This window comes from Natrix helvetica (genome assembly GCF_964273705.1).
Source record: "Natrix helvetica genome assembly, chromosome: Z".
In the NCBI taxonomy this organism is placed as follows: Eukaryota; Metazoa; Chordata; class Lepidosauria; order Squamata; family Natricidae; genus Natrix; species Natrix helvetica.
This window is the reverse complement of record NC_138554.1, coordinates 119311231-119331816: the sequence shown is the minus strand read 5'-3', so window position 1 is coordinate 119331816 and position 20586 is coordinate 119311231. Positions and strand designations below refer to the sequence as shown.

The 20586-nt window shown below is 44.9% G+C and overlaps 1 protein-coding gene across 3 annotated transcripts in view; it reads right to left on the bottom strand.

The window, feature by feature from the left end:
- The window catches only part of GAD2 (glutamate decarboxylase 2), a 53095-nt gene that overhangs the window by 100 nt on the left and 32409 nt on the right, over nt 1–20586 (bottom strand). The window contains exons 12-16 of one of the 3 annotated variants that reach the window (XM_081970138.1): nt 16845–16923; nt 15926–16075; nt 5870–5977; nt 4149–4238; nt 2952–3162 (exon numbers count right to left, since the gene is read on the bottom strand). In XM_081970138.1, the coding sequence (XP_081826264.1) occupies nt 2989–3162; nt 4149–4238; nt 5870–5977; nt 15926–16075; nt 16845–16923 (601 nt within the window). In that variant the 3' untranslated portion in view covers nt 2952–2988. Of the gene's footprint in view, nt 1–20; nt 3163–4148; nt 4239–5752; nt 5780–5812; nt 5978–15925; nt 16076–16844; nt 16924–20586 lie in introns of those variants that run through there. The other 2 variants (XM_081970137.1, XM_081970139.1) reach the window with 2 other exon arrangements.

Below are 20586 nucleotides of genomic sequence, written 5' to 3'. Positions count from 1 at the left end.
ATTGTAGAGAAACACAACAATCACATTTTACACTTTTATTTGGGTTCTGAATGACACTACAGATAAAGTACTTTAATCAAATACAGGAAGAACAGGTTGCTGTGGACTTCCCCCAGATACAACAGACAGAGTTAATTCGAAAAAGAAACTCCTGTTAGAATTGTTCATATGAAAACACCATTTGTAGATCTTGGACTTGAACACCAAAATTCTATCTAGACTAAATATAATTGGAGGCAATCCAAGCTGTAAATCACCATCCCTCTTCTGTCTCCCTTTGATTGTAACAGGAACATTTGTGGTGACTTACAATCTAGCCATTGAACTGCTCCATTACCTCAAAGTGCTCTCACCAATGGTCTGCTCACTTCAGTGGAAAGTATATGATTACCATCTGAAGAGAGATTGCATTAGACACAGTTTGATAGGTATTCAAATGTCCTGATCCTGATCTGGCTTCCCTCTTCCAATACAACATAGATAGAGCTGATTGGGGGAAAGGTCTGATGCATGGAGGTTCTGCATTGTCCACTGGCATCTGCATAGTGACTCATGACTGGGGAAAGCTGGTCTAGATCACATAGAAGAGCTCTTAAACTCTTCAGCACATAAGCTTTAATGTCTAGAATTGAACACTATTTGTACGAATCAGCCAGAATGGAATCATGGTCTAAAGCAAGGAAGCAATAGAGAAACTAGAAAGGATGAAGTTCTTACGATATCTAGATTCAATACTGCTACCAAACACGTATAAGAACAATTCATAATATATTGTACAAGCTTATACAGCAATATATGTCAATTGGCAACACTGTACAGTATGAAATCTAAAGTGCGCATCCTCAGCTTGAGGTGGAAAAAAACCCAGCAAGATCATTCAAAAGGCAGCACAACTACAGACACAGTTTTATCTCCTTTTTTCCCTATTTTGCAAGTTTACAATGAGTCACTAGTACGCAAAGTTATATATGTTCAATCAAATCATATTACATTGCATTTGTATCTTCAAGTATTTTGAGAGAGTGTAAAACAATAGTGCTTTACAAACCCAGGTGGCCATGTTGCTTTTTAGTTAAAGCTAAAACCCAATGTTTAAACAGGGTTGTAACTGCAAATTGTTCCAGGATGTGAAACTGAGGAATGACAGATTTCATTTCCTCCAAGCTAGCCTTCCCTGACACAATAGCCTCATGATGTTCTCTAATGCATCACCCATCATCTCAAACCACTGGCCATAATGGCTAAGACTAATGGAGTTGCAATCCCAAACATTTGGAGGGAAACATGCTAAGGAAATCTGCCTGAAATATGGCTGATCTTGCATCCATAAAAACTAGATGGACCTTCATTTTGTTTCCTTAAAAGAGGTATATGAACTGTGGACAGAATACTGATTATCATAATCACACATTTATATTAAAATAGCACTCTAGTATATTTTGAAATTCCATAACACTATATAAGATAAGCTGGTAGTTGTATTCCCATACAATTGTTAGGGGCTAAACCTAAAACCCAGTAGCATGGTTGAATCCATTTACAAATTACATTAGAAATAATTCAGGGCAGATACTTCTCTGCTTTGTATTTAGTATCTTTGTCATTATGCTAGGCCAATTATAAAGAGGAACGCAAATAGTATGGTAGTTAGGAACTGCCTAAGAGCTTAGATGTGGAAAACCAATTTCAAATAAATGGATTCAATGTCTTGGACACATCGTTCATAAGATCACATAGATCTACTGGTACATTAGCAGCCAGTCTGTGAAAGGAAATGTGGTCATAGCAGCAGTTGCAAATATCATAAGTAAAAGTTATTTCCAACTCTGATGCTGCCTTCAACAGCAATGGATGTCTTCTCAAACTCATGTCTCCTCAAGATGTCCAACCGCCAATCCTTAGATCCTGCTGTGGATCTTTGCTGTTACTTGAACTTCCTTACCAGTGGACTGGCCTTTTTAGAACCTAAAATATTCATATTTTCTTCAGTAGCTCTGAGAAATATGAGTACTGTAGTATAATTAATTATTCTGAAGTGCACCCCCTTTTTTGGGGGGGGGGGAGAAGGCTCCAAACACAACCCTAATTTTACTCCCAGATAGCAGTCTGCAAAGATTGTGCTTCTATTTAGCTAGGTCATATGGGAAAAATCACTAGGAATAGCAGCATTTTGTGATATCATTATTTTCGGTTTGTTTTCTTATACGCAGACATCGCTTGAGGTTCTGCAGTACTAGATTCTGGAGATATACAAGATAAAAGGACATGTAAAACAAACATTTCTTTTTAAAAATTTATGTGGGTTTATGTCTCAAAAGAAGCATTGTTAAACATTTGATGCATTTCATCTAAGGAAAAATAAAATATTTCATTCTTATATTTATTATTTGTCCCTGCAGTTTTTAGAACCCATATAAAATAAAAAATCTATATTTTACAAAATAGGATCTTTTTTAATATATATATTTATATATTTATATATTTCTTTTGTAAAATTAGATGTATTTAAGTACATCTGAACTGAATGTTGCATGTAAATTAGAAATTCTGTTCTAACCGAGTAAAAAAAAAAAGATAAAAGTTACTCAGTTTCAATATGCATTTTTGCATTTTGTTTTTATGCTGCCCCACAATCTGTGGCCATTTGGGAACCATTGTTCTATTAGCTATTTTTAACAAAAGGAATTTTTTTACTAATCACACTGATCTTTAGATATGATATTGTGAATATATATATGTATGCTTGATATGCAAAAATGCAGCCTTTTGTATACTATCTTCCTGGAAAAGAAGTTTCTGCAAACTCAAAGGGGAGAAGACAACTTTTTAAAAGGAGCAATGTTCTTGATTTTAAATTGTACTCTACTTTGACGCCACAATATAGAAAGAGAATCACTTTGGAACAAACTACAAATACATTCACCACAGTTTGTGACAACTTAATTGTCTACCTAGAGGTACTTCAGAAGGATATGGCAGATTATAGGATTACAAATCTTGCCCAAGGCGTTCTATTTCTTCAATCAGAAAATCAATGTCTTGGTGAGCTGCTGCTGGATTGGAGATAACCATGCGGAAAAAATTGACCTTGTCTCCCAGGGGCTGATAGCTAACCATTGTGGTTCCACACTCCATCATCCGAGCTTTAATTACAGGTGCCACCTTCAAAGATAAAACATGGAAAACAAATCAGTACTGCACAGTCGCTTCCTTCTGATTGTTCTAGTGATGCATTCTGGGAAGGTCTTTGGGTTGAATGTACAACACTATTCAACAGAATGAGGAGCTCTTCAAATTCATTCAGCCTGTTTTTTGAGATGAATAAATTAATAGATGTTACCATATCAATGCAACCCACTTCTGGAAACTCACCAAGCCCAAAAGACCTCCTCCTGCAATAGTGTAAAATTTAATATAAAGGTTGGCAACCTTGTATAATCCTGAACAGCACAATTCCATCACATGTTAATGGTCTGAAGACTGCCAACATTTCTGTGAGATTTCAGAAAATTTGGGTAAAATTTCACACTATGTGAAAAAAACTTTCATGAAGTTTCAGAATTTTCATGTGAGATGTCAAAGTATTTTAACATAGTTTTCAAGGTTCACCAAGATCTCTGACCATCAGGTTCCTAATCTCTGCTCTATATTGTTCACCAAAACATGTGACTTTGCTTCTGTAAAATCTACGCAAAGATAGGAAATCTTGTGCCCTCTAGGGAGTTTTACCTCCCATTAACCTCAGTTTAATTATTCAATAATCAGGACTGAGGAATTTTAGGCCAAACATCTGTGGAAGAAGCACCAGAATGCTGATCCTTTCAAGATGAATTTAACACAAATCTTCATTGTGAGGTTATAAATCTCTGTCTTCATTCTCTACTGCTGCTAATGGACTGTGGAATAATGGAAATATAATTTGTTTCATTTCATAATCAGGACTACCTTATCCTCCATAAACTGTGCAAACTGATCAATTAATTGGTTGATTGGTTGATAATTGGTTAATAATTGGTAACCCTCTCTATTTAGAAGAGATTTGTTAATAGTGAGACACCATCCAGATACAAATGGATGTCCTTAAAAATTGCATAGCAGAAATAGACTTCATTCTGTTCTGTTTTGTTCTGTTCTGTACTTTCTTTTACCTTTGAAAGACGGTTCATTCTTTCTTCATTGTCTTCTGTGTTCCGTAAACTGGGAGGCACGTACCAGAAGCAAATATTTGTGTGTTGAGGCTAATGGAAGAACAATAATGGCAGTAAGCACTGTGTTTTCACTTTTCCCCAGGGTTGCCTTTCCTATGATTGTGATCGGTTAAAGTGTTTTTCTTGTTTATTGACTTTGGTGCAGCACAGTAAGAATCACTTAGCATTGTAATCAATGCATCTACTAATTTTTCTTGCATCTTATGCTGGGGAAATCATGTTTTACTACAAATATCTGTTTTCTTAAAAAGGTGAGATCCACCCCCCAAACAGTCTAGGTCACACTAATGGTTAATGTTATCATACATTAGAAATTTCATGTTCTTGTTTTTACCTAAGTCTTCGTAGTTCACTCCCCATTACATCAGATGCATGTATACTGTTTAATAAAATGCCCTATTGTGATCCTGTAGAAGACATAATACAGCTATCCCTCTTGAAACAGAGGGACAGAGCAAAGTACAAAAGCATTTATTTATACATACTGTAATGATGGGCATGAAAGAAAGACTGAAATAATTAACTCCTTTCTTCTGCCATTGACGTTTTGAAATGTAGCCTCTTTCTTTGAATTTTCACTGCCCTCCCTAACCAGCGAATTAGCCCACTGAGCACTGGGAAGTAATCATATATAGGGACTGGTTATCTAAGGGATCACCAGAGGCAGTTTCCTGCTGGTTCGGCCTGGATTGGCTGAACCAGTAGTAGCAGTGGTGGGAGGCTCCACCCACCTGCCTGGATGCTTCTGTGCATGTGCAGAAGCGTTGCATGCGCATGAGTGCGCCCGGGAGCGCGCCTGAACCAGTAGTAAAGAAATTGGCAACCTTTCTCTGGGGATCACCTATCTTCAATCACTTTGCATTTCTTTCCATGTATAAGTATTGACATAGGTAACCATAAACCTTAACACTGATTCCTTGTAGCATGAAGATTAATTGAGAAACATTCTCATAGTTGCCAAGTACTTCTATGGTACCATGTCTCAGAGCCATCTGAGCGCAATAATTTGTGCAGGATACAATTGCTCATGAATAAGTTTGAGATCTGTCAGTAACTAAATAGTAGTTAGAGTGGTAGACAAGAAATTACAGAAATTTCATGCCCCCACTAAGCCAAAGCTTTGATATTGTCATATTGCTGTCTTGACTATATCTTGGAGTTATGAGAGTAAAACTGAAGAATAGAATACGATGTATACTATCTTAAATTTCTGAAGGTGTATTAATATGTTAATTAATAATAAACAAATACTAGCTGTGGTGTCATAGTAGTTATAATGCAGTAATGCAGGCTACTTTTGCTACGTGCCAGCTGCCTGCAATTTGGCAATTTGAATCTCACCAGGCTCAAGGTTGACTCAGCCTTCCATCCTTTTGAGGTGGGTAAAATGAGAACCCAGATTGTTGGGGGCAATAGGCTGGCTCTGTAAATTACTTAGAGAGGTAAATGCTGTAAAGCACTATAAAGTGGTATATAAATCGAAGTACTAGTGCTATTAATATACTGATGGAAAATCTCTAACAGCAATTTTTTTGCATGATACTTTGAAAGAGTATGCACATTGGTGCAGTCTCAAAAATCATTACACCTATACACTGTACAACACAGTACAATGAACAACTAAAACTACCTGCTATTCAAAAGTATGATTGAAAACATACCTTTCCATCAAACACCATTTCATAGCCTTCTCTGTTCTTAATTTTGTTATATAGATACTCTGCAAGATCCAAGCATTTATCAATATGTGCTTCAAATCCTATAGTGCCCTGCAGAAAAAAGGAAATAAAAAAATAGCATGAGTGAGTATACAAATCACAGTTTTTTGAAAAATGGATCAAGCAGTTAAAAGTGGAGGGCAAGTAAGTTTGCACTTTCAGATCCGTAAATCTTTCTGGGTAAACCAGATAAGAAACACGACAAGATAAACTAAATCTACATTATTATAAGATTAATAGTAGATTAATAGAATCTTGTTAAGTCTGAAAGTGCAAATTCCTCTATTTTTAACTGCTTGCTACAATGGGGGAGGGGCTTCCTTGATATTTTAAGAGACTGAAGCAGGGATGGGTTCCAGCAGTCACTACTGCCAGTTCGCTCATGGGCGCTTTGCATGGGCGTGCATGCGCAGTACAATAAAAATTGTTCTGCGCATGGGCAGAAGCAGAAAAACAAGATGGTGGCACCTATGGTGCTGCCCAGAGTACCGGTTCGGGGGTGTGGTGGGCCTGGGTTGCTGCCGGTTCCAGCAATGCAGGCTGCCAAACCACTACCGGTTCAGCCAAACCGATCCGAACCAGTAGGAACTCACCAGTGGACTGCAGACCTCTTGTCTGATTGTTCCCTAGGCAGCTTCTCTTCTTCTCTTTCCTCAAGATCACCCATACATTCCATTACAAGAGGTCACAAATGACAACTATGCAACATCCTTGTTTAACAACCACAGTGACAGTAACCTCACTTAACAACAGCAACTAGAAGTGCTAAAACTTTCTGCATCTAAGCAGTGGGGTCATTTGATATTGTGCTTTATAGCATTGAAAATTCAGGTCCCAGTCATTGCGTCCTTGGAAAAGCAATGATAATAATGCTTCATTAAAGCATTGATTTTTGTGATGCCCTAAAATTATTACATTATGGAAAAAAAGTAATTACACAAATTAATTTGATACATGGTTTATTCTTTCGAGCTTGGTACTTGTGACATGGAACTAACAGCTCAAAAACATAAATGAATATTCCTTCTCTTTCCTATTATAAAAAAACTTGTCCTTCAACCATTGAAAATACATTTATGTCCCGGTTACTCAGTAAATTGAAGATAAGATGTTACTTGTTACACATACATATGAATGAATTGTGTGCAAATGTGGATTACAATTATACAAAATACAAGAATTAACCATTGCGTAACATTGTATATTGTACATATATATATAGAAGTCCTTGTATACATAATTTTTGTAGTGCTTTCCTCCCTCCCCTATTCATTGATTTCTTTCTGTTCTTTTTCTATTTTTTAATTAAGCTAATCAAAACAACATAAATAATAAATAAAGGTGAAAACAAAGCTTTCTAGAGAAGTTTTGGGGAATGATGCAATAGAGGTGTTGGGACTTTATTAATTCTAGGGCTATGTTTTCATATTTTATTATAGGTTCTTAATTTTGGGAGCTGCTGAAAATCTTTTGATTGCAGCAGGACACACATTTGATTAATAGATAAAATAATATAAATAAATAAAGGTGAGGAAATGATATATTACATTCCACTGAGTGCTGGTAGGAGTGAATTCAGTGATTGGTAAGGTTATTTCTAGAACAATGAACACTGATTGACTTTTCTTAGCTGAATTCGGCTACTGACCACCTCAGCCTGAACAATGAAAGGCTAGAGATACTTTCATCAGCATATTGATAACACCATGCAGATAGTGGATAGCAGATTAGGGTTGATTTAATTTGTGTCGTGAATGATTTATGGACACTAGAATAGACAGTGATTGAACAAAGCTCCTGTAACAAGCACTACTTATTCATTTATTACTATTTACAATAATGAACAATTTTTAGACAAATCATGCCAGAAAAATTGGAATCATTATGCAGGAAGTATTTATTTGGCAACCCCTTTTAAAATGGCCAAAGAGGCGGTCCTTTGAGGTTTCTTACAAATATGGCCCAGAAAAGAACAGGTTTTTAATTTGTTTCTCCACATCAATAACGTGCCTTTTCTTAATTGCGGCGTAAAGTGGAAGCAGGTGTTCTCATCACAGTTTGCCACATCTAGTTTTGAGAATTCCTAAAACAAAATCCTTTCTATTCCCCAAAAGCTTTTACCTTGATTATATTAAAGCGTCATAATTACGGTATGCTGCCAACTAGCAAGAGCTGGATGACAAACCATAATTGGATGACGCCAAATGTTCTAAGCCTGAAAGTGACACCCACTTCCTGGGTGACTTCCTGGAAAAAATGTAAGCGTATTTGTATCCTTGTTTGTTGGTTACTCCCAGCTTTCTTCTCTTATCTGCTTCTTACAGAAACAGAGGTCTTATATAAGGGATTGCTCAAGTTTACCTCCAAGCTGCAGTACAGAAGGACTAAGAAGGGTTGCCTAGCAACCAACATGCAATTTCAACTTGTCACAGCACAATGGAGAGGGAAGCAAAATGTTCCCTTGACCATTTTTTTTGCAAATTTTATTGATTTTACAAATTTTACAGGGAAAAAGGGTTAAAAGGTTATAGAACATTTTGACAGCTACATCATGCGGGGGGGGAGCAGCCCCCCCCCAAGTCTCATAACTTTTACAAACAAAAATAGAAAAATATCAACATTTGCATAAGTATTAGCAGTTTTAAGTTTAACACTAAATCATCAGTATGTTTCAATCATCTTGTTTTGTATCACTTCCATATAGGTACATTATAACAACAATTGCAATAATGTTTCAAATCACTTCTGTGATCTGAGTCTTCTGGTTGCTGCATCCTCCCCCCCCCCATCCACTGGCTGAGCCAAAGCCCCTCCCTCCCTTGTTTCTTGTGTAACATCCCCCATTTCGGCTAAGAGAGCACTGTGTTTTTTAGTGAAAGCCTCCACTTCCACAACTGTGTTAATTCTAATTCTTCTGCCCTCCCAGAAAATCAACATGCCTTCTGGTAACAGCCACCTAAACCAGACCCCATTATTATATAATTTTTTTGCTAAAAAGGAATATTTCCTCCTCTTATCTCTTACTTTCTTTGGGATCTGTTTAAGAATGGTTATTTCTTTATCCTTATATTTTAGTGGTCCTCCCCTTTGAGCTCCTAGAACCTCATCTCTTGTGGTCTTTCTAAGAAATTTAACATGAACTTCCCTTGGAACATTGTGCGTTCTTGCATAGGCTGAATTAATCCTATAGATCAGGTCAATATCCCACCCAAGCTGTTGTTTATCTCTATTAATGTATTCTGCTAATATTGTGGTCATAATCTCCTTAAGATCTTCGTTCTCAACTTCTGGCAGATTTTGGAACCTAAGGAAAAAAGACATCCTTTCAAATTCCATTTTTATCATGTGATTTTCAAATTCTACATTCCCCCTTTGGATTGTCTTCACCTTGTCTCTCATCCCAACCACACCCTCCTCCAGTACACCTATCCTCTGTTCATTCCATATGGTTTGTTGTTTCATCTCTCTGAGCTGATCATTTAAGTCTTGCAGTTGTTTTTTCATTTCATCCTGTCCCTTTAAGATAGATTGAAGCATCTGGTGAATAGACAAGTCTTTGCACTCTCTTCAGGGGCTTTAGGTTGTAGAAAAGACCCCAGCTGTGACTGGTGAGCAATCGGGCTTGACGTGGAAGATGTCGGGGCCGATGAGGCTTTGCCAGGCGGTAACTTCTTTAGACCCATCATGTAGCTCAGAGATAGTTATTAGTCTATACAAAGAAATGGTGTCTGTGGGAGAGCACAGCCGGTAGAGACCACCAGGCAAGCAAATCCAAAAGAGAGTAAATCCTCTGGTACAAAACTAGAGCAAATAGGTGGGTCAAAATATTCCAAATCCAGGGAAAAAACGTATTTGAAGAGGCTCCTGGAGATCTCTGGGGTGGGAATCAGTTCAGGGCAAAGTTTTCCAAGGGAGGAGTCTCATTCATAAAGACAAAGAAGAAAGAGGAAGTTGGCCATCTTGGCTCAGCCAGTACAGGTGGTCAGGACACAACAAGATCAAAGTTCCCACACATAGTTTAGAGAAGAATCAGTTCAAACATCCTTTCTCTTGCAGTTGTAGTCAAGAAAGAAATTTTTTTCCCATTATTTAAGGGAAGTGAAAGTAGATTTTAAATTTTCTCTCCCATAAAAGGGAGAGATTTTCCAAGTGCCACTTTTCCAAGGAGGGTGGAAATTTCCCCCCCTCCAATCTTAACTCCTCCAAAGGTTGAAACAAAGTCTCAAAAAAACAAACAAACTGCAGATCAGTCAATAGAGTAAAACAGTAAAAGACCTGGGGAGACCTCTCACCTCATCGCACTTCAGCTGTATCTTTCAAATTGGTCATTTCCTTCCAGGCTCCGTTCGGCGAAAGCGCGCGGTGGCATTCCGCACACCCCCGGCTCCTGGAGCAAAGCTGGAGACCCCCCTGTGGCCGCCGCCATTCCAGGGGGTCCCAGCAAGTCGCCCCTATGGCAGGGCACCTCTCCAAGGCACCCTGTGTTCCCCCTAGACTTCAGGGGGGCCCACTGAAACAGCAAAAAGCGGATGCACATGTCCGTCGCCTTCGGCTGCCGGAAGTCATCTCCTTGACCATTTTTTAAAAAAATTGTGTGTTAGGACTAGGCAGAAGAGTAATGTCAGAATGTAGGAATGGTTGAAACTTTTGCCAATTTCTTTCTCACTTCATCTATTTTAGAAGGCACACTAGAGTTGTTGTGCTTTTTGCTTTAACATCACAGGAAGCCATGACTTCCATTTTCTGTAATTAGAATTTAGGACTACAAAAACAGGATTGGGGCTGCATGGGGAGCCTGAGATAAAAATGTGTTCCCCACTACAAAAACATTCCCTTTCAAGTAATACCATGATGGGAATTTGGAGATGGAGCATGAGTCAAAGAAATTGGAAAATGGAATCAAGAATGTTCTATTCTTGTCTGACAGCTAGCAACAGCCAAGACACGCCTGATTGGCTAAGATGCGGCTTGGCTGAGCGTGGGCTGTTCAGGCTGTTTCTATTGGCTGTCCTGCTTGACAGCTCCATACAAATAGCTGCCAAGCAGTGAAGGTGCTGAACTTCGCCTGTGTTGTAATTCCAGTTAGCCTGTTACAATAAATGCTGTTAAAGTTGCCTCAGACCGAGTCCTGCCTCATCCTTTGGCTATCGTACACTGGCGATGAAGGTGGGATCTCCAAAGGCCTTCTAACAGCATCCAAGTGAGTGAACGAAGTTCCCTCAGCCACACCGAGGCCGGGTTCCGCTCAGCACGCTATCGCCTCATCGTCTCGACGACCGTCACAATGGCATCCATGCCTCCCTTCGCTCCCTTCGGTTCTGCCGGCGAGACCTGGGCCGGGTTCATGGAGCAGTTCGAATGTTTCCTTATTGCGAACAGCAATCAGGACCTGCCCACAGACCGAAAAGTCAGCTTCTTCCTCAGTTGCTGTGGCCCGGCCATGTTCAATTCGACCAGGGCTCTCGCCACACCGCTGCCGCTCACGCCCTCACTTGGGACAATTTGACAGCTAAACTGAGGAACCACTATTCCCCGTCACCCTCACAGATCGCCTGCCGTTATGCGTTACGCCAATGCGTACAAAAGGAAACTGAGTCAATCAGTCAGTTCCTGCAGGTTGCGAATGGCGGTGATCCCATGCAAGTTTGCTGACCTAGACGACTCCTTAGTAGAGCAGTTCGTCTGCGGGGTCAAGGACCGCCGCCTGAAGTGGCAAATGCTGGCCCGCCCTGAAATCATGCTGCAGCAGGCAGTGGAAGAGGCCAGAGCCGCGGAGCTCTCCGACCAATCCGCGGTGGAGATGTACCACAACCAGCTGCCTCCTCCACCCAACCAGGCCTGCCTGATCGATGAGCTCGTGCCTTTGGACGAACCAAAGATGAGGACCAGGTGGACCGGTTGGGAACTGCACCTCGGCGCCAAGCGCAGCAACCCTCCAGCCAAGCCACAGGTGCCTGCCTGGGTTGTGGAGGGAACCATGGCTGGGCCTCTTGCCCTTTCAAGGCGTCGGTGTGCCCTCATTGCCACAAGAAGGGCCACCTGGCCCAACTCTGCCGGGCTGCCCTGCTGCTGCCGCAGTGCCCTGAGGCTCCAAGCTAGCAGTCCTCCCAGCCTGCGCAGCTGTCCACCAAGCAGTTTCACCGCCAGGACCTTCCTACCATCCCTGCAGTGTTGGTCAGCCATGCGTTCTCCGGGGCAAAGAAGATCAAAGTCCCCCTGAGGTCTCCCTGTCTAATGGAGGTTGACTCCGGGTCCTCCCGCTCCCTCCTCTCCTGGGCTGACTTTTCCCACCTCTCCCCCGGCATTGCTCGTAGCCACCTGTCACCTTCGGACACTATTTTGCAGGACTACCAGGGGACTCTAATTCCTACGCTGGGCTGCTATGTGTTGCGGGTGAAGTACGGGGAATTCAAGGGGTGCTTGCCAATCTTGGTGGTGGAAAAACCGCTGCTGGCCCTGCTGGCCCTGGATTGGTTCCCCGCTTTGGGCCTGTCCCTTCTGGGGGTGCATTGCACCGACGACACGCCCCCTGACATCACAGATGTCATAGCCCAATACGCCGACGTCTTTGATGGTAAGCTGAGGGGGTATAAGGGTACCCCAATCTCCCTAAACCTTGACCCCCCAGGTTGCCCCTATTAGGCTGAAGGCCCGCAGGGTGCCTTTTGCCTTGAGGGCAAAAGTTGATGCGGAGTTGGACAAATTGTTGGCGCAGGGCGTGCTGGAGCCCATCGACTACTCTAGATGGGAGACCCCAATTGTGGTCCCTGTCAAGGCCGATGGGTCCATTCGCCTCTGCACTGACTATAAATCGACCATCAACCTTGCCCTCCAGGCAAACCCCTATCCAGTCCCTGTCGTGAAGCACCTGCTCCATTCCTTGGGGAAGGGCTGCATTTTCGCAAAATTGGACATGACGCAGGCCTACTAGCAGCTTCTGGTGGATGATGATGCAGCGGCTGCCCAAACCATCGTCCCTCACCACGGGGCTTTCCGTTGCCGCCACTTCCAATTCGGTGTTTCCGTTGCCCCGGGGATCTTCCAAAGCCTCATGGAACGCCTGCTCCATGGGCTCCCCGGCGTTGTCCCCTATTTCAATGATGTCCTGATCGCTGCTATCAGCCACTCAGAACTCATCGAAATACTTCAGAAGGTCCTCGATGTGGGTCTAAAATTAAAACAAAGCAAATGTTCGTTTGCTGTGCCTAAGGTGGATTTCCTAGGCTTCACCATTGATGCCCAGGGCATCCACCCCACCCCTTCTAAAATTGCTGCCATACGGAACGCCCCTATGCCTGCCTCTAAGGCGGAGCTTCAGGCGTTCCTAGGACCTTTAAACTTTTATGCACCGTTTCTTCTACACAAGGCGTCGCTAGCCGAGCCACTGCATCAGTTGCTTGACCGATCCACGGCCTGGCGCTGGGGAGCCGCGAAGCACATGCGTTCGTGGCTGTCAAAGCCATGCTGACGTCAACCGCAGTCCTAGTCCAATATAGTGACAGGCTGCCATTGATGCTGGCATGTGACACCTCCCCCTTGGGTTTGGGGGCTGTCCTGAGCCATGACCTCCCAAATTGCTCTGAAGCCCCCATTGCTTTTTACTCCTGGACACTCTCTCCAGCAGAGAGAAACTACAGCCAGATCGACAAGGAGGCTCTGGCTGCTGTGTCCGGGGTTAAAAAGTTCCACTATTACCTCTATGGTCAGCATTTTACACTCTTTACCGACCACAAGTCTCTCCTTGGGCTTCTGGCTGGGGACCATCCGACCCCTCCCATTCTTTCCCCTCATATGATCTGCTTCATGGAGTTCCTGGCGGCATACTCCTACACATTGCTTTACCGCCCGGGTAAACAGCTGGGGCATGCTGATGCCCTCAGCCATTGTCCCCTCCCTGTCTCTGACCCACAGGCCATCCCTTGCCTCTCTGTCCTCTCTATCGCTGACTTAGACCTGCCTCTAACTGCCAGTGATGTGGCTGCCCTTTCCAGGGCTGACCCTGTCCTTTCGCAAGTCATGGCTTGGGTCATGAGGGGCTGGCCTGAGGGGACGGTTTCTGACGAGTTCCGCCCCTACAAGATCCGGCAGCTGGAGCTGTGTCTCCACAGTGGGTGCCTCCTGTGGGGGGACAGGGTGGTTATTCCACCCGACCTGCGCCACCAGGTGTTGTCTTGTCTCCATGTGAGCCACCCAGGCATAGTGTGAATGAAAGCACTAGCCCGGAGCTATGTTTGCTGGCCTCACCTGGACGATGAGATAGCGGCCTGGGTGGCCAGGTGCTACCCCTACCAACTGTCCTGACCGGCTCCTCTGGCGGCTGCCTCTAGGGAATGGGAGCTGCCCAGGGGTCCCTGGTCATGCCTACATCTCGATTTTGTGGGCCCCTTCCGTGGCCAGGTGTTCCTGGTTGTCGTGGATGCATACTCTTGCTGGGTGGAACTTGTCCTTATGGCTTCCACCACAGCAGAGGCCACTGTCCGAACCTTGCGACGCCTGTTCACCACACATGGCCTACCGGACTTTGTCATCTCCGACAACAGCCCACAATTCGCATCCACGACCTTCCAGGAGTTACTGGCCGGGCAGGGTATCCGCCATGCCCCTGGTCACCCCGTACCATCTGGCCAGCAATGGCCGGGGGGAATGTGCTGTCCGCTCTGCCAAGGAGGCCTTGGACAGGATGGACCAGGGCGGCTGGCCTGCAAGGGTGGCTGCTTACCTTTTGGGTCAGCATTCCACCCCTTGCCCTATCTCTGGAAAATCCCCGGTGGAGCTGCTGATGGGCCGGTGCCTGCGGACCACCCTAGATAGATTGCACCCGATCTATTCTGGGAAACAGCCAGGCAACCTGGGATCCCTTCCCTGTAGCTTCCGGGTTGGGGACCCTGTCTGGGCCAGGTCTTACTCAGGGGATTCCAGGTGGGTGCCTGCCACTGTCACCTCCATAACTGGTCCACTTACCCGATGGCAGCGAATGGCAGCGCCATGTGGATCAATTAGGGTGCCCCTACCGCCAGAGATGTCCCCTCAATCCGATCCGTCACTGCCAACCACTACCGCTCCGCAGCCTACCTCGGGCATTCCACCTCCAGCAGCCTCAATTCCGGGCGAGCCCCGTTTCCACCTGGGCCTTGCATCACCAGATGCCGCCTGCTGAACGCCGCTTCAGGGGTCGTGCCTTCCCAGACACGCCCCTCCTGGTTTCCCCTCTCTGCAGGCCTTCCCACAATCAGGCCTCTCCTGCTCCGACACCGCCCTCCCAAGGACGCTCTCAAACCTGCCTCCAACGGCCACGCCCCCTCGCCCACTCCTACCTGGGTTGCAGGCTCCGCCTTCCGGACCAGGCCCCAATGACGACGCTCGGAGCTCCACTCCCTTCAGGGAGGAGCTTCCATGGGCACAACCTCCTCCACCGGTGACTTACCCTCAACTGAGGCGTTCTGGGTGGATCCGGCATTGCCCCGCCTATCTTTGCGATTATGCTTGCACAACTTTCGTGCAAGCGCCTCGTTGGGAGGTAAGGAGTGTTCTATTCGTGCCTGGCAGCTAGCAACAGCCAAGTCGCACCTGATTGGCTAAGACATGGCTTGGCTGAGCGCGGGCTGTTCAGGCTGTTTCTGTTGGCTGCCCTGCTTGACAGTCCATATAAATAGCTGTCAAGCAGGGAAGGTGCTGAACTTCGCCTGTGTTGTAGTTACAGTTAGCCTGTTACAATAAACGCTGTTAAAGTTGCCTCAGACCGAGTCCTGTCTCATCCTTCGGCTATCTTACAAAGAAAGTAGATCCAATTTAGCTGAAGGTAAATCTGTGGAACTCCTATACATATATAGCAATATATACTATGTTCTCAGCATGTTCCAAAGAAGTAGCATTATCAATGGCGTTTCAATGTCTCCGCTCACCTGGTCTTATTTCTGAAGTTCAACATTTTTCCTTATTGCATTTTGAGATCCGTGATTTGGATTACTGTTATCCCGCAAACTTCATCTAAATGCTTACCTTTGCTCGCCACATCAGCCATAGTTTGAAGACATCAACATGGCGTCCACATTGCAATGCCTTGTCTCCAGTGTCATAAGAGAGATCATAATGCTTATCTTGTTGGAAGAGGTAAGAAGCGTGCATCTGATTGCAGCTTTGCATCAGCCCCTTAAAAAGAAATAACATTCTGCATAGTTCTGATTTATTGCATCTTAAAAAACTACTTGTGTTGTAAAAGGTACAAAAAGGGGCAGGCAAAAAAATGAGGAGCTGAAGAAACTCTCCAAGAAAAGTTTACAAATAAGACAGGGACCATGTCAAAAGTGTATACAATTATGCAAAATCTGTAAAGAGGGATAATTTCTTAATACCAATGCCTGTGGGATTATTCAATGAAACCAAGCATGTGTGGTTTCTAATCTAGGGAATCTAAGAAATCTTATTGTATTCATAATTTATTTATGGGCTTCCCATTGGACTCTATTGTGGCAATAGAATGTTGGGTCTTTATCACTTCCATGCAAGTGGCATTCTTGTGTTATATATTACATTCTAGCATTGTCTATTTTAAATGGAGTGTGGATCAAAGTCACCAAAAAGCAATTCTCTACTGCTTTTTTACCAAAAAGAATTTAAATAAAAGATTGGACAACCATTTGTCTGAAATGGAACAAGAACTTGTTCCTTAGGAAGGGGGGTTAGACTAGAAGACCTCCAATCTCCTTCCAGATCTCTAATTGTATATACCTGGACAGTTGTTATGAAGCTCATTTTAATTCTGGGTTGAAAAGTGATTGAACTGTTTTCTTTTTAAGTTTCAGATGTTATCTTAATTTCACATGGATATATATGCTGTGTCACAATTATGTATAATCAACATAGGAAAAGGCAGAAAGTTGAAGGTAACAAGACATCATTCGAAGTTTCAGAGACTCACCTCTTCGCGTACAAGCAAGGCAGAACACTGAAGAGGAACTCCCATCATTTTGTGTGGATTCCACGTCACGGAATTTGCTCTGGAAGAAAAACCAAACTTTAAAAGGAAGTGAAATGATCAAGGACTGCAATCTTAGAAGCTCAAATGGAAAAGCAGTTATAAAATGTAACAGAATTTTTGTAGGGTCAGAAGCAACAAGATTGAAAATAAGCATTTTAAAAAAACCCACAAGAAAATGAAAAGTAGATAACATAATTGTTTGATGTCACCATCAGATCTCCATTCATCTTAACTGGATTAGCAGATCTTTTTTTTTGGGGGGGGGGGTATTTAACACAAAGATTAGAATCTCAACTATAGCTCTAAAAATAAACCTTCCCATTATCTGAAACAAGAATTTTAATATTTATGTATAGCGTTTTCATTTTCCATACGATTTGTTTTCTGATTCATCTTTACATACATTTTGGAAGATAATTATTAATTATACATCAGGTAAAAACTGAGGTTGATAAAACAAGTACAATATTTCGATTTTAGGTTTCACAGATAAATGGACGATATATTGCAGTTCCATAGCTGCATCATCTGTTTTGTTTTGTTTTGAGGAGGAAAGCATCTCTGATGGCATTTTATATCTATGTTTCACATTAGTTCTGGAAGGTGGATAATATTAAGTCATTAGGGTGTGTGAAGATATACATTATCTTAGCTTCAGTGAGTAGCTTAAAATGCAGGCCCACTACCAGTAGAAACTGAAATGCTGCGTATAACACCATAATACTGATTTATGTGTTGCTTTCCATTATATACCATGGTTTTCTGCTGTGTAAATTTTATTTATTATTCATATTTATAGACCGCCCCCTCTCCCGAAAGGGACTCGGGGCGGTGTACAGTCACTAAAATACGTTATAAAATACATACAAAACAGTTAAATAATTAAATACGTAGGTGGAGGAGGTTGCAAGACTGTACATAGAATAATAAATATTAAATATAGTATATAGTGTATTAAAAACTTTTTAAAACCCCAAACCCAATTAAAATGAATAAATCCCCGGGAGGTAGAACTAAGAAAGTGCCAGGCCAGCTGATTGAAATAGGTGAGTCTTTAACTTTTGCCGGAAGGAACGGAGGTCGGTGGTAGTTCGAATGTCAGGGGGGAGGTCATTCCAGAGGGTTGGGCCCATCACAGAGAAGGATCTACTCCTAGGTGTCGCCCGCTGGCATTGACTAGCAGACGGCACCAGGAGGAGCCCCTCTCTGTGTGAGCGGATAGGTCGCAGGGACGTGTGTGGTAGGATGCGATCCTGCAGGTAACTAGGTCCACTGCCATGGAGCGCTTTAAAGATGGTGATCAATACCTTGAAACGCACCCGAAAGGCCACAGGTAGCCAGTGCAGCTCGCGCAGGAGAGGTGTTACGTGGGAGTAACGTGTACTTCCCATAATAACCCGCGCGGCTGCGTTCTGAACTAGCTGCAGTCTCCGGACGCGTCCCAAGGGAAGCCCCATGTAGAGAGCATTGCAGTAGTCCAGGCGAGACGTCACCAGCGCATGAGTGACCGTGCGCAGGGCACTCCGGTCCAGTAGGGGGCGCAATTGGCGCACCAGGCGAACCTGGTGGAACGCCCCCCTTGCCACGGCTGCCACATGGTCCTCCATTGACAGCCGGGCATCAAGGAGGACGCCCAAATTGCGCGCCCGCTCCACAGGGGACAATTGTTCGCCCCCTATGGCCAGCGATGGAGTCAGCTGGCTGAACCGAGGCGCCGGTAACCACAGCCACTCGGTCTTGGAGGGGTTGAGTTTAAGTCTGTTGTCCCCCATCCAGACCCCGACGGCTTCCAAACACCGGGACATCACTTCGACAGCCTCGTTGGGGTGGTTTGGGGTTGAAATATACAGCTGAGTATCATCAGCGTAAAGATGGTACTCAACCCCAAAACCACGGATGATCTCACCCAGCGGCTTCACATATGCGTTGAACAGGAGAGGCGAGAGGACCGACCCCTGTGGCACCCCACAAGTGAGTGGCCTCAGGGACGATCTCTGCCCCCCTGTCAACACACATTGCTTCCGGTCGGAGAGGTAGGAGCCGAACCACCGCAAAACGGTGCCTCCGACTCCCATCCCCTCCAACCGGCGCAATAGGATACCATGGTCGATGGTATCAAAAGCCGCCGAGAGGTCTAATAGGACCAGGATAGAGGAGCAACCCCTATCTCTGGCCCTCCAGAGATCATCGACCAACGCGACCAAGGCTGTCTCAGTGCTGTGCCCGGGTCGGAAGCCGGACTGGCGTGGGTCTAGATAGTCGGATTCGTCTAGGTGTCGCGGGAGCTGCTGCGCCACCACATTCTCGACAACCTTCGCCAGAAAGGGGAGGTTGGAGACTGGACGATAGTTAGCTAGCTCCATTGGGTCGAGCGCAGGCCTCTTGAGCAAGGGTCTCACCACCGCCTCTTTCAAGGCGGTTGGTAAGTATCCCTCACTCAGTGAGGCGCTCACCAGGCCCAGGAGCCAGCCTCGTGTCACCTCCCAGGCTGCCAGTACCAGCCAGGAGGGGCACGGGTCCGTTAAACAAGTGGTGGGTCGCAGCCGTCCACGCAGCCTGTCCAAATCCTCGGGGGCAACAGAGTCAAACTCCTCCCAGAATGGTCCCTCAAGACTCGCTGTTGGCGGCTCGTCTGGTCCACTGACGGAGGTCCACCCGCTCCGGATCTGATCGATTTTGTCCTGAAGATATTCCCCAAACTCCTCTGCTCTACCCTGTAAGGGTGTCTCCCGCGCCCCCTGCGATAAGAGGGAGCGAGTCACCCTAAACAGGGCGGCAGGGCGGTTATCCGCGGACGCAATAAGAGCAGCACAATGTCTACGTTTGGCCGCTCTTATTGCCACAAGGTAAGTCCGCAAATAGGCTCTTACCTGTGTTCGGTCAGATTCGGAGCGCGAGGATCTCCACCTGCTCTCTAGACGTCTCCTGTGGCGCTTCATCACCCTGAGCTCCTCAGTGAACCAAGGAGCCCGGGTGGGTCGATGCCGCAGGAGAGGTCGCAACGGCGCAACCCGGTCCAAGGCCCCAGTCGTCGCCCTATTCCAGGCAGTCACTAGGTCCTCGGAACGGGAGCGGGACAAGGCTACAGGTATTGGCCCAAGCTCCGTCAGGAATCTATCAGATTCCATCAGGTGCCTGGGGCGGTACCAGTTTATAGAGTCTGGTTCCGCCTCCTCGCGGTGGGGGATAGCGCCAGGGAAGTCCAGCCGGAGGGATGAGTGGTCTGACCATGACAGGGGCGTGATAACTAAATCCCCTATTCCCAGATCACTCGTCCACTGTTCAGATACAAAAATGAGGTCCAGTGTGTGGCCCCCTTCGTGAGTGGGGCCCTGCACTAATTGGGTCAGGTCCATGGCCGTCATGGAAGCCATGAACTCCCGAGCCACCTCGGAAGCCGCTCCCGTTGACGGCAAGTTGAAGTCCCCCATGACCAGAAGTCTGGGAGTCTCAACTGCCGTCGCTGAGATTAGCTCGAGGAGCTCGGGCAGGGCTGCTGATGCATAGCGAGGAGCCAAGTATACAATCAGCAAGCCCCACTGCCTCCCTGGGCCCCAACTCACACCAAGGGACTCACACCCGGGTATCTGAGGAACAGTGAACTCCCTCGGCTCTAAACATTCCCGCATAACCACCGCCACCCCACCACCCTTACCCAGGGCCCGAGGCTGATGGAATGCTC